General features: G+C 41.0%; 1 protein-coding gene across 1 annotated transcript in view; it reads left to right on the top strand.

Annotated features, from left to right (window-relative positions):
• Positions 1 to 14,548, top strand: part of LOC100473889 (retinitis pigmentosa 9 protein) — a 16,196-nt gene extending 1,648 nt beyond the window's left edge. Inside the window, exons 2-7 of the mRNA XM_034644600.1 lie at positions 3 to 58; positions 4,415 to 4,445; positions 5,584 to 5,713; positions 10,910 to 11,001; positions 13,053 to 13,114; positions 13,856 to 14,548. Coding sequence (XP_034500491.1) covers positions 3 to 58; positions 4,415 to 4,445; positions 5,584 to 5,713; positions 10,910 to 11,001; positions 13,053 to 13,114; positions 13,856 to 14,054 — 570 coding nt within the window. The 3' untranslated portion in view covers positions 14,055 to 14,548. The remainder of the gene's footprint in view (positions 1 to 2; positions 59 to 4,414; positions 4,446 to 5,583; positions 5,714 to 10,909; positions 11,002 to 13,052; positions 13,115 to 13,855) is intronic.

The following is a 14,548-nucleotide window of genomic DNA, read 5'->3' as shown; positions in this document are numbered from 1 at the left end:
AGAAGCGGCGGCGGCACGACGCGCAGCAGCTGCAGCAGCTCAAACACCTGGAGTCCTTGTGAGTCGGCGCCGCCTCCGCTCCCCGGCGAGGCGCGGGGTCGGGGTGACCCGGCACCGCGGGGACGCGGGAGGCTGGGTCCCCGGGGACCCGCGGGGGCGCTGGCACCCGGACTTCCAGTCGCGCCTCCGCGGGGAGGGAAGGGCCGTTCCCCCCTCTCGCCGAGCGGCCTGGGCCGGCAGGGAAGCTCGGGTTTTATTTCTCCGTCCGAGGTCGGCGTGCGGCCGGGGCTCTGCTTGGCGCTGAGGACCGTGCAGCACTTAGTAGGCGCTCGGTGGGGATTTGGGGACTGAACACGCGGCAGGTGCAGTGAGCGCTGCCGTCCTGCCCTTTCAGAGTGGTCGGTTCACAGGGTCCCCCGGGAACCGGATAAAACCCCCATTCTCTTCATCTGCTGCTAAGAAGGGAAGGGAACACGCCGTCCTCTACCGTTGGTGCGGTTGGGGGGAGCTGGAGAATGGGATGAGGACTTGTCCCTAAAGATCCCAAACGTGGAAGAGAGTGGAGACTTGTTCTCTTTAGTCCTGCGGGTTTTTACCAGTATGAAGGGTGGGGGCTACAAAGAGGCCAATTCCAGCTCAACAAAAAGAATTACGGCCAGAGTCTCCTGTGGTTGCTGGTCAGCATGGCCTGACTTAAAGGGGCACCGTGCGCCCCCAGCTCCAGCGGGTTGGGAGAGAGCCCATAACCCGCGGGAGGAGGGCAGGCTGTAAAGGAGATTGAAACATCAGGTGGGAGGTGGATTCATGATCTTCCAGTTCCTTTCTGTGATTCCGTCTTTCTGTAATTCGCTGGCAAACTTGTAAGTTTGGTGCTCACGGAGTTCTTCAATACATACTTCGTTTGTATTTCAGGCACTTGGATCACCTAACCTAAGATGATCATGTAAGAGAAAGCCCTCAAAGGATTCAAATTCTTTATAGTTATAACCTGGGAGCTTTGACACAAACTGCTTTGCGCTGTTGGAGGCTGAACTGCTCCTTTCAGTGTGACCCTTGAGCCATCAACTAACTACCTTCCTTTAAATTTATGAAAACAGTTGTAAATGGGCTTTTTTAGGGAATGCCATTGCTAATAATAGATTTCACAATGTGTAGTTCTATCACACTCCTTTTCATCTTGGCAATGACAATTACATATTTTTCAGGAATTTGGATTTCTGTTTGATTGGCCATATGTTGTTTTTGTACAACTCTTGTGGCTCAAAGGATGTATTACTAGATTATTGGATTCATAGACTGTACTACCAAACTCCCTTTGGTCTCTGTGCAAGCCATGGCATCAATATTTTAAATGAATGGCTGCAGATGAACTGGATCATTTCCCCAATTTGTGCAGATTTCCATTGTTCTGCTAGATTATGCCACCATGTTGTGTTAGAAAATATTTTAAGCATTTGCTTTGAAAAGTCACTGTACCACACCTAAGAAGCTAAGTCTATTGGTGCCTACTTGTTTACTGTGCAATCGTAAAGGGACACATCCTCTTCTGTCTGTTCAGAAAAGCTCTAGATTAGAGACTTTGTCATTTACCACCTGGCAAGTTGTTTTCTTCCACCTCTGTTGCTCCAAATCTTGGCCTCTGTGATGCTAGTGCTCCAGTCTTGAGGTGCCTCGTGATTCTTGAGAGCATGGACTTGTCTTCAACAAGGGACAGAGGCCAGCAAATGTGTGGTGTGACATATTCACCCATGAGGAAATCAAGGCTCTGAGGGATTAAGTAAATTGCCCAAAGTACACAGTGAGAATGAATAATAATTCAAACCAAAGGTTTTTACATCCAAAGCCCGTGAGGTTTCTACTATGCCTTGCTTCCCCTCTGCAGGATTCACATTAACACTGATTTAGAACTGAAAAATACTCCTGGTAGAAATCTATCTACTCAAAGAAGATAGAACATCTCCTTTTAACAGGACAGTTATAAAGAGTTATTGTCACTTCTTAGAGCAGTTTTCTTCTCTTTTTTTTAGATTTATTTATTTATTTGTCAGAGAGAGAGAGAGAATGAGCAAAAGCAGGGGGAGCAGCAGGCAGAAGGAGAAGCAGGCTCCCTGCTGAGCAAGGAGCCCCATGCAGGACTCCATCCCAGGACCCTGGGATCATGACCTGAGTTGAAAGCAGACGCTTAACCAACTGAGCCACCCAGGCATTTTAAGAGCAGTTTTCATTTTATATGTTTTTTTGGATTTAGTTATATCCTTATTCCCTTAGTTCTCCCTTCTATTACCTAGAGTGTGCCCAGCACAATAATTGATTACTTCTGCAAGGAGTTTTTATATGGAATCTTTAATATTACCTGAATATCAAATTTAGTTTTGCCTATTGTTCTTGCTCCTTTTTTCTGGGAGGAAAATATCAAATTAATTAGGTCTAGAATGGAGGTTATAGTCCTGAAACTATTACAGAAATAGCATTGATTGTTAAAACAAATCCAGCATACATAACTCTATAGGAGATATGAACTCCTAATAGCATATTTTTGGCTCCATTTTTCTTTCTTAGTCCCAAGTTATCTTTGGTTTTTCTTTCAGAGATATATTAACCTGGGTTTATACCAACAGAGCTGTAATGTAGTTATCATTGATTTCATTTTTCTTTTGCAATTAAAAAGCATTTTGCAGGGGCACCTGGGTGGCTCAAATGGTTGGGTGTCTGCCTTCAGCTCGGGTCATGATCTCCAGGTCCTGGGATCAAGCCCCATGTTAGGCTCTCAGCTCAATGGGGAGCCTGGTTCTGCCTCTCCCCTGCTTGTACTCTCTCTCCCTCTCAAATGAATGAATAAAATCTTAAAAAAAAAAAAAAAGCATTTTGCAGGTTACTGCATGTAGATATGGATAGAATGAAAAACAAAGATCTCTCTCATTTATGATCCTTAGTTCCTATCCCTAGAGGCAAGCATGTAACTAGTTTCTTTGCTATCCTTATAGAGCTATCTAAAAGGTGTGTGTGTATGTGGCCATATATAGTCTTCTTCCCATACACACAAATAGAAGCTTACCAAATACACTGTTTTGCTCCCTATTCCCTCCCCACCCTTTTATTTTTTTTTTTTGACTTCAACTATTGTGGAGATTGTCCCATATCAATATATAATTCATTTTTTAAAGATTTATTAATGTTTTTCTGTTGATAAAAGGAATACATTTTCATTGTAGAACACCTAATTACTCACCCTTGCTTCACCATCTGGGTGCAGCAATGTTGAAGCTCTCACATTTCCAATTTTCTGGAGTCTTTTCACCATTTTAAGCCAGCTGCTATGCCCAGATGTCCTCAGTAAAATGTTATTTGTGGGGGTGTTGAATCGACCCAGGATGTTTGGTTATCATGTTTCTTTTTTTCATTCTTATTTTCCTTTATGGTCCCTTAGGCATTCACAGTTAAAAGCCAAATAAACACCCACATGGTATATGTTATAGCTAGAAGTAGGTCAGTACTGAAAAGCGAACATGAGGATTTGGTACTAATTTTCCATATTTGAAATCCAAAAGCTTTAGGGGCAGTTCCGGCCGAGTGATGGGAAGTGAAAATGAATTGGGAGCATAAGCATGATGTGTATATTTCCTTAGGAACTTTGGGGGGGGGATCTGAGAGCTCGAAGGGAAGGTACATTCCCACACATCATACATCCTCTTAGTCTAGCAGCATTGTTTACTGAATCCTGCCTGTCATCCCAGGCACCGTGCAAGGGTCCTGGACCCCGAGTCGGCAAGGTCAGTACAGGCACAGAGGGCTGTCAGAGAGCTGAGGAACAGACGGCTCACTCTGCAGGCAGGGTGGGTGGGCAAGATTTGAACTAGGAGCTTCAGGGAAATGGGAGAAGAAGGCTCAAGGACAGATCACCTCCACTGCCATATCCTGCAACAGGCCCTTTCCTCCAGCTTTGCTCCTAGCCCCCTGTGCTCCCCCCTGCCAAGTTAGAAAAGATTTCTCAACCACCACTCCCCCACCCCAAGGGCCTCTACAGTGTTGAGTAAGTGGAAGTTACGCTAGGTAAATAATCTGACAACTGTGACAGTTTGGAACCCTGATGAGCTCACAGGTCTTCTTCCTTCACATTTCCCCTGCAATCTCTTGCTTTCTCTTCTTCAACAATAAAATCACTGTGCTCAGACACCTCGTTATTGCTTCAGTGAATTTCAGTTCTAGATCTCCACAGGATGTGGTGTAGCATCAGTTCATTTATGTGGGCTCCCTGACTGCTGGGCATGTTTAATTAACTGCTTTAGATATAGGATAGTTTTAAGGTTTTACTAAAAGCATCCTTTTTATTTTGGCCTGCCGTTGCTTTTTGCTCACTAAAATGTGTTATGTTCCTGTTAACATGATTGATGATGTTTTTTCTTTTCCTTTCTAGTTATGAAAAACCTCCTCCTGGGCTTATCAAGGTCAGTGTGAAGTTTGTGCCTTTGGTTATCCTCTTAGACATGTTTGACTCAGTACTCAGACTCAGGAACTTGTTATAAAAACCTGTTGCATAAGGTTTTGAACGTCCTTTTATGGTAACCCCGCTTCTCCCTGCAGATGCCAGTCAGTTCATACACTTTGGGCTTTCTGTGTCCAGCCTGTGCCTTTGTAGAAATGTAATCAGCCATGTGTCTGTTCCCTAAGAAACGGTGGCAGGCCCATGTGTTCCTCAGCGATCAGTCCTCTTCTCCCTCCCTTTCTCTCTTGCTGTGGCTGCATCTTCTCACAGCTGTGCTCCTTCTCTGCCTTGCTGCTGGTTTCCTGAGTGTCATCAGCTCAGAGAACAGTAGTGTCTGAAGAGACTGGTAGGTCCTCTAGTCCAGCCCCTGGTGCAGGACACCCACCCCCCAGCAGCACCTGGCCCTAGAGTCCAGTCTCTACAGGAGGGAGACCTAGAGGGCTCGGTGGAGGCCAGACAGCCTTCTGCTTGCTCACCTTCAATGAAAAGAAAAGACTGGTACAAAACTTTTCATTATAAATTTAATATTCATGGGAACTGAAAACAATCAGACAGTAAAAAAAAAAAAATAACACCTTAATTGTATAAATTGTATAATGAAGTTATTTGGTAGTGAAAACACACTTCATAAATACAGCAGGTGTGAGATTATAAAACATGATAGTGGCCTCCAAGAGATACTCATCTTTTTTTTTAAATTTAACATGTTATTTTTATTATTTCAGGAAATCTTGCTTAATTCTATGCTTTGCTTCATTCCACAAGGCTTTTAAGTACCAGAAAAGTTTGTGATCTGAATCTAATTTTTGTGATCTAGAATCAGGAATTGGAGCTCACAAATCATCCCTATATGAACAATACTAGTAATATTTCTCTAAGAATAGCTGTATCATTTTCATGATATAATTCTTCTGGTACATTTATTTCTGGTTTTTCTGTCAGGTATAATTTGTCTTTCTTTCTAGTACTTGAGAGGGTAACTTAGGATGACATAGGCTTGTCAAACCTCTGAGAAAGCCAGGCAGTGCTGTTCTGAAGCAGGTGGGAGAGAATTCCCATGCTTTTTTGCCATGTTGTGTACACGTTGTTTCCTTTTTTAGGAAGATGAGACTAAGCCAGAAGACTGTATACCAGATGTACCAGGGAACGAACATGCCAGGGAATTTCTGGCTCACGCACCAACGAAAGGACTTTGGATGCCCCTGGGGAAAGAAGTCAAAGTTATGCAGTGTGAGCATGGGAGGGTTGCAAGTAACAGTCCTCAATACACACAAGTTATATACCATGATTTACAAAGCACGTTTACTTCTTTTTTTAAATTTGTTCTCACCGGGGTGCCTGGGTGGCTCTGTTAGTTAAGTGGCTGCCTTTGGCTTAGTTCATGATCCCAGGGTCTTGGGATTGAGCCCCGCATCGGGCTCCCTGCTCTGCCAGGAGCCTGCTTCTCCCTCCTCCTCTGCCTGCTGCTCCCCCTGTTTGTGTGCATTCTCTCTCTGTGTCAAATAAATAAAATCTTTAAAATAAATAAATAAATTAATTAATTAATTTGTTCTCACTGCAGCCCTGTTAAGTGAAGGCATACTCTCTGTTTTATAGTTAAGGAAGCCGACCTGCATATGTGTTAGTTAGTGGTCCGAGGTAAGAGGTAGAGGAGAGCTTTAACTCCAGGGCTTCTGACTCCAAAGGCAGTGGTCATCCACAGGACCATAGAGTTCACTGGTTGGTAATATTCCAATAACAAAAAGGATATTCCATTGTAGAAATGCCATGAAGGACAAGGGATGCATTGGAGGGCAAGTCCCTTTGGGTCTTGGCATCATTCGCCCCCCCCGGCCCCATCAATGGTGTTAAGGTTTCATCCGTGTAACCTGAGAGGAGCTATGGGCCCCAGAGGGTGGGTCCCGAACAGGTGTGCTGTACATGCACACCCCCACCCCACTAGAGTGGCAACACTTTTCTTTTTCTTTTCTTTTCTTTTTTTTTTTTTTAAGATTTTATTTGACACAGAGAGATACCCAGTGAGAGAGAGAACACAAGCAGGGGGAGTGGGAGAGGAAGAAGCAGGCTTCCAGCAGAGGAGCCCAATGCGGGGCTTGATCCCAGGACCCTGGGATCACACCCTGAGCGGAAGGCAGACACTTAATGACTGAGCCACCCAGGCGCCCCAAGGTTGGCAACACTTTTCATCTAGCATTAGTCAGTATTTGATGAAAGGGTATTGCTGCCTTTTAAAGGCATTTGTTTGTACAAAGATTCTTCATACACATAATTAAAATATTTCCCAGTCTCCTTTTCTTCATTTCCACTCATAGCCCTTTTACTTGGTTATTTTGCTATTTATCTTCATATGTCTAAGATTACATATTGTATGTGATTTTGCAGGATTAGGTGTTATTTATTGACATTGTACAACAGAAGATGAGCATTTAGCTCTTGCCTGGTCCTACCACACACATGTACTCTTATTATAACACATCTCCCCGAAGTGGTTTTTTCATAATTTTGGTTAGATAAGTCTTTGATGTTTATTTTATTATGATTATATCCAGAGCTGAATCATTTGGTAAACTGATTACTTTTCCTTTCATGCATTCTAAAGAGTTCCCTCCTTTCCCCTGGATTAATGGTTGTCTTGTTTTTGGTATTTGTGTGTGTGTGTGTGTGTGTGTTGTTTTATTTTGTTGTTATTGTTTTTGGTTTCCATGTACTGATTTCTTACTCAACCTCAAACTGTTTTGAAGGCTGAATCTTAAGGCCTTCAAGTACTTGAGGCATTCTATTAATTTCATCCTCTGAAAATGGTTGCTCCTGTGCTTATCACCCAGTGATCTCCCTTTGCTTTGTGTTTTGAACTGAATGTTTGTGTCCCTCTACAAATTCATATGTTGAAGCTCTACTTCCCAATGGAATGGTATTTGGAGATGGGGTGTTTGGGTTGTGGTTAGGATTAGATGAAGTAATGAAGGTGGCTCTGATGATGTGATTAGTTCCTTTTAAGAAGAGACCAGAGAGCTTGCCCTCTTTCCACTGTGTGAGGACACACGTTGAGAGGACACAGCTGTCTGCAAGCCAGGGGAGTAATCATCAGAAAACAACCCTTTTGGCACCCAGATCGTAGATTTCCAGTGTCCAGCACTGTGAGACAATAAATTCCTGTTGTGTGAGTGACCCAGTCTTTATTTTGTTAGGGGAACCCCAAACTAAGACACGATCATTCTGTGGTTTCCCTTAGCTTGTTTCCTGTGTTGGATCTCCTGTTTCCTGTATGTTGAGTCATCTTCTTTGTTCTTATAATCTTTTGTTATGGTGGAGCCAAGACCATTAAATGGGGAAAGGACAGTCTTTTTTAAAAAAAAAAAAACAAAAAAAAACAGATATCCCCACGCAAAAGAATGAAGTTGGACCCTTATCTAATACCATATACAAAATTTAACTCTAAATGGATCAAAAACTTAAATGTAAAACCTAAAACTATAAAATCTCTTAGAAGAAAACATAGGGCAAAGCTGTACAAAGTTGGATTTGGCAGTGATTTCTTGGATCAAACACCAAAAGTACAGGCAACAACAACAGAAAATTGACAAATTTGACTTCGTGAAAATTTCAAAATTTTGTGAATAAAAAACATTATCAATAGGGTAAAAAGGCAGCTTACAGAATGGGAGAAAATATTTGCAAATCATATCCGATAAGGGATTATATCTAAAATATATAGAGAACTCCTAAAAGCAATGAAGATATAAACAACCTGATTAAACTTTGATAAAGGACTTGAATAGACATTTCTCTAAAGAACATATACAGATATCCAGTAAGCTCATGAAACAATTCTCAGTGTCAGTAATCATTAGGGAAGTATAAATCAAATCTACGGTGAAATACCACCTCATACCCATTAAGATGGCTACTCTCAAAAAAACAGAATATAACAAATGTTGACACACGTGCACAGCCTTCTAGCCTCCCAGGATTGTGTCAGAATTTTTTGAAAGCCCTCTATGGACATCTCGTTCACCGGATCTTTTACATTTTTTAGCGGGGCTCCTGTTTATCCAATAAGATCACAGCCATTGGCAACTGATGTTAAACAATTGCAGGGGATTGTTTTCAACAAGTATCCCGAGGAATTGCGCTTTTCCTGTAAACTATATGACTGGTTAAATAGCAACAACACTCTGTCAGTGTGGCTCTGTGCTCTGGGATTAGGGTTTTTTGAGGGGCTCAAAACCTGGTCTTACCCTCTTTGAGGGTGCAGGACTGTTGCTTTTCATAACTGTCATGGTTGCAAGGCTGTTGGTTTTTAAGATTATTATGGAAATCAGGACTGGTAGTAGGTCTGGTTAAAATGCCAGAAATCCTGCTGTTCTTACCAAGCTTCACTGGCTTTTCTTGAATTAATGCTCCTCAGATTGTGACAAACCTTTCGTTAATTTCTAGAGTTTCAAATAAGTTGATTTGGGCTAATTTACAACTATTTTCAGTATGTTTATTTCAGTGTGTTTATGGAGGCTGTCACTTGGCCATTCTTGAAGTGCTTCCTGGTTTATTCCTTTTGAAAAGAATCCTCTTCATTGTTATGTTTATGGGATGTCAGGAAGGGAATGAGAGCAAGTAAATGTGTTTAGTCTGTCATCTTACTCAGAAGTCTACAGTTTTTTTGTTTGTTTGTTTTAAGTTTGAAAACCACTGCTCTGTTTTATAGGTGGTTACTTACTTTTCAATTACCATTTAAAAAAAATTATTTATTTATTTATTTTAGAAAGAGGGAGTGAGCATACTCGAGTTGGGGAAGGGGCAGAGGGAGAGAATCTTGAAGCAGACTACCTGCTGAGCCTGGAGCCCTATCTGGAGCTTGACCTCATGACCCTTGAGTTCATGACCTGAGCCAAGAGCAAGAATCTGATGCTTAACAGACTGTGCCACCCATGTGCTCCCATTTCAATTACCATTTTGTAGTTATTTGCACCAACTTGGAAAATAAGTATCTGGGTTGGGACCAGAACCAGTTTTACTCACTTGTGATTTTCAAGGGCCTGCAAGGGGCACAATGATGTGTTGACATGGTCATATGATTTTGTGAAATTTGACAAGGCAAGATTTTTTTTCCTAAAGAGCTCCCCTCTCCATAATTTAAACTCAGGCCCCACAAAATTTCGACTCATCCCAAGTGGGATAATAGACACATATACATGTACATCCTTTCATTGATTTTATTGATTATAGTGTTATCTAGAACAGTGGTTCTCAAACTTTAATATGTCGATAAATCAATTAATCTTTTAAAACTCTAGTATGTTTCTGTATTTCTGGGTTGGGTCTAACACTATGCATTTCTAACAATCTCCCATGTATTACTGATTTTGCTTGCCCATGACCACATTTTGAATAGCAAGAATCAGGGGCGCCTGGGTGGCTCAGTCATTAAGCGTCTGCCTTTGGCTCAGGGCATGATCCCGGTGTTCTGGGATCGAGCCCCATATCAGGCTCCTCTGCTGGGAGCCTGCTTCTTCCTCTCCCACTCCCCCTGCTTGTGTTCCCTCTCTCGCTGGCTGTCTCTCTGTCAAATAAATAAATAAAATCTTAAAAAAAAAATGAATAGCAAGAATCACCTTTCCTTTAATGGTAACAAAATTTTGAACACAAAGAACTTTGGTTTGAAGGAGTATAATCCTTCTTTCCTGAACTTTAAATGTCTGGAGAGTTAAAGACAGAGACAGCTCAGAGGCCATCAATAAAGAATCTCCAAACTTCATTCTTTTTCAATAGTTTCCTGCATCCAACCCTCAAAATTAAAAAGGAAAACATTGCTTCTCTTTCACGTCATACTTTGAGTAGCTGCCAGCGTGGAGCAAACCTGGCTGATCTTACTCCCTCATCCTGCTTCCTGACTTCCTTGGTTGGAGTTCCTTAATGTCCAAACACAGAGTCTCACTTAGCTCACCACTCATATGACTTCCTGAGTTGCCTCAAATCCAGATGGTTCTGAGAGGATGAAAGCAGATAAGAGAAGTAACAAGGGTCTCACCCATTCCTGCTTTGTTCACCACTTCATTTTTTTGCACATCAGTGCCTGATGCCAAGTCTGTAGTCACTGAAATTCCACGAAGGTGCATATTTCCATCTTGTGCCCTGGAATGTGTGGATGCATTTTCTTATGTCTCCTCCCAGTTCCTCATCAGGGCTGCCTGCTTCTACCTATCTGCTGAGGTAATATTAATTCCTAAAGCTACACGGATAAAGGTTGTTTGGGGAAGCAATTAGTTTCCCTTTATTTTCTAGGCTTTTACATGGTTTATCCACTCATCGCATTTGCTTTTAGAATTGGAGTTTAATGAAGAAAAACTTCAATATGATCTGCTGATTCTTCAAGTTCATTAAATGAAATTGTTATCTTACAGAAATATTTTCTTGTGTCTTTGTTTTTAGGTTGGCGTTGTAAACGGTATGGTCACCGAACAGGCGACAAAGAATGTCCCTTTTTTATCAAAGGCAACCAAAAGTTAGAACAGTTCAGAGTAGTAAGTAGAACCCCACCTTGTCAATTTACATTTTTCAGAAATAGTGAATGTTAATGAAACAGGCAGTAATCAGTGAACTGGAAGTTCACATAAAATACATTCCCAGAACCTTTTTGGCCAGAGTATCTGGTGTTGACTACATCTCTTATTAAATTACATTTGTGTGACAGTTAACAAAAAACTAACTTTTTATTAAAGTGTTATTTGTTTATACATTGGAAATAATGATTCTTTTTCTAAAGCAGGCTTTGTTATTCATTCAATCACTTGTTTTAACTTACATAAAAAATCATGTTTCATAACTAAAATTAGAGTTTTAGTTTTTCAGTCTTTAAATTATAAGCTAGAAGTGTATATATAAATTATATATGCTCTTTAGTTGACAGTAAGATAGATATATCATTTCCTCAGTTTATTTTAATAGAGTCATCTCCTAAAGGTGTTAATTTACCACTCAGTAACTTCTGCCAAGTGAAATATGCCACTGTCCAGATGTACTGAGCTTATCAGCCTATAACAAACTGGGGCCAACATTCACTAAAGTTTTTAAGACATTTAAAACATTGTGGGGCACCTGGGTCTTTCAGCTGGTTAAGCGTCTGCCTTCAGCTCAGGTCATGATTCCAGGGTCCTGGGATTGAGCCCCACATCCAGCCTCCTGCTCAGCCCCCTGCTAATGCTCTCTCTGTCTCTCAAGTAAATAAATAAAATCTTTTAAAAAAGATGTTTAAAACATTGTGGTTTTATTTTAATAATCTGGAGTAATTATTTTTGATCACTCATCCACTTCTAGGTGGAATGTCAGTTTTTACAATATTATATAAAATATAGTTTGGTGATAAATCTCAAAAACTTTGAAGATATTCATTTTTGGGGGGCTCAGAAATCCCACTTAAGGGTAAGAATATAAAAGAACATCAATATATGCACAACTGTTTATGAATAAGGATATGTATATATAAGGATAACTCTTATATGATCGAAACAATGGAAACTAAAGAAAAGTGGGAAACTTAACAGTCTAACATATCAACATAAATTTCTGTAACATGCAAATTAGTCATTAGAAATTATTATTTATATTTTTTGAGATTTTATTTTTAAATAGTCTTTATATCTGACCAGGGGCCTGAACTCACAACCCTGAGATCAAGAGTTGCATGCTCTCCTGACTGAGCCAGCCAGGCACCCCAGGAATTATGTTTTAGAAGATGTAATGTCATGGGAAATTGTTCACGAAGACATAAGTGAAAAACAATAGAGTTGTGTATATAAAAGGATTATAATTTTTCATAAATTATTAATAATGATTAAAAGAAAGAGATCAAATGTTAATAGTAATTATCCCCATGTAGGGAGGTAATAGGGTTTTTTAAAAAGATTTATTTATTTTTGAGAGAAAGAGAGTGTGCATGCATGTGCACACAAGTTGGGGGAGGGACAGAGGGAGAGAATCTTCAAGCAGACTCCCTGCTGAGTGTGGAGCCCAATGCAGGGCTCAGTCTTATAACCCATAAGATCATGACCTGAGCAGAAACCAAGACTTGGACGCTCAACTGACTGAGCCACCCAAGGGCCCCAGTAGGTTTTTGTTTGTTTGTTTTGTGGGGCTTGAACTCATGACCCTGAGATTGAGACCTGAGCTGAGATCCAGAGTTGACACTTAGCCAACCGAGCCACCCAGGTGCCCCACTTGTTTTTCTTAATATTATCTCTTGGTCATCTTTCCAAACAGAACAAAGAGAATTACCTCAATATTTCTACCTTGGATATTTCATGATTCTGCTATGGTTTATGTTCTTCTATAAAGGATATTTAATTTATTTAAAATTATTTAAATTATAACCTATATATTTCTAATTAGAAAATCCTTTGTTACAGCCTCAGCGGGTTTGCAGTGATAGAAACCCTTAGAAAGGATTAGAACATGTTAAATAAAAAATTATACCAAATAGGAAAAAAACCTGGTTTCAGTGAAATATGGATTTAATTTTCATTTAACTGATAGTCCATGGAGCCTAATGCAACCTTAACCTTTTCTCATTCTAAAGGCACATGAAGATCCCATGTATGACATCATACGAGAGAATAAAAGACATGAGAAGGATGTAAGGTGAGATGGTCCTGGTGATAACAATACCCTCTTAAAGTCTGAAATTATATAAAGTTGGAAACACCCATTCCAGTATGAGAGGAGTGGTTTGGTCACTATGGTACTTCAATTATGAACTATTAGGAAGGCAGGAGTCATCACGGGAAAGGCCAGTGGGTGGGGAATCGGCAGGCCAGCCTCGTTCCACTTGGGTTAACTTAAAGCAGTGGGCTTGGCCCCACCTGCTTACACCACTGATAGTCAATGTTGGCAAGTGTAACTTAGTTTATCTTCTTCAGTGTCTTTACAGATCTGAGCTATTGTTAAAAATTATCCTTAGACATGAATAAAGATAGGGTGAAGAAAGCAGAGAGTTTGTTATTCTCAAACTGGTTACACGGAGTTCTGATTGTTAAGGAGGTAGATTACCTAGTATGAACTTGAGCGGTTGTGGGTGGTTGGGGGGCGGTGATGAAGGAAAGGAGGCATCTGTTTGAAGTTACATAGTAAGGACTGGAGAAACATGCAGAAATAGTTAGGACAGGAAAAGAATACAGAATGGCTTGTACACCAGTTACAGTCCTGTCAAAGAGGCCTGGGTGTGGACAAGAATGGGGAAAACATGCAGAAATAAAAATAAGTGCTGTCTTTGGTAAGGTAGTGATTCATGATGTTTTTTACCCTCACCGCTGCTCTTATATCATTTTTATCTATCTTATTTTCGAGTTAAATTTGGTTCTTTGGTTAATCTTCTATGTTTAGGATACAGCAGTTGAAACAGTTACTGGAGGATTCTACCTCCGATGAGGATGGGAGCAGCTCCAGTTCCTCAGCATGTAAAGAGAAACACAAGAAAAAGAAGAAGAAAGAAAAGCATAAGAAAAGGAAGAAAGAAAAGAAGAAGAAGAAGAAACGAAAGCATAAGTCTTCCAAGTCGAATGAGAGTTCAGACTCGGACTGACAACGACTTGACTCGTTCAACATTCTCTTCTCACAAATCAGACACTGTGGCCAAAGACCAGAGGATGTGGAATCGGGAAGGACTAGGAGAGAGCCGCCTAGAGAGCAGGGTATTTGGTGTCACACATGTGAATTTTCACCTGTTCCAGCAAAGATGTGACCCCAGGAGGGTGAGTTGTACTTTCCCAGGTGCTAGCTCTGGACAGCGGCTGATTTCAGGCCGGAGAGCTTTGTTCATTGTCGTCCTCCACTGATCCCTACAGTTTGCGATTCCTTCGAGCTGCCCCTGCCGGGGTGGCCGGACCAGGAATGAGTCTCTGAGGAAGCTCCAGGTGCTGCTGCAGCCTTCCCGTCCCCAGGGCGCTACTTAGTTCCCAGAGACTTCAGGTTTGACTTTTCTCTGTTGTCCAGGATAATAAAAGCTCATTATTTTATTTATTTAAAAAATATTCATTAATTTATTTTTGAATCATAATATATTTACATGGTCCAAAT

Source organism: Ailuropoda melanoleuca, chromosome 1 (genome assembly GCF_002007445.2).
Source record: "Ailuropoda melanoleuca isolate Jingjing chromosome 1, ASM200744v2, whole genome shotgun sequence".
Classification (NCBI taxonomy): Eukaryota; Metazoa; Chordata; class Mammalia; order Carnivora; family Ursidae; genus Ailuropoda; species Ailuropoda melanoleuca.
The sequence above is the reverse complement of the archived record's forward strand: the minus strand, read 5'-3'. Positions and strand labels throughout refer to the sequence as shown.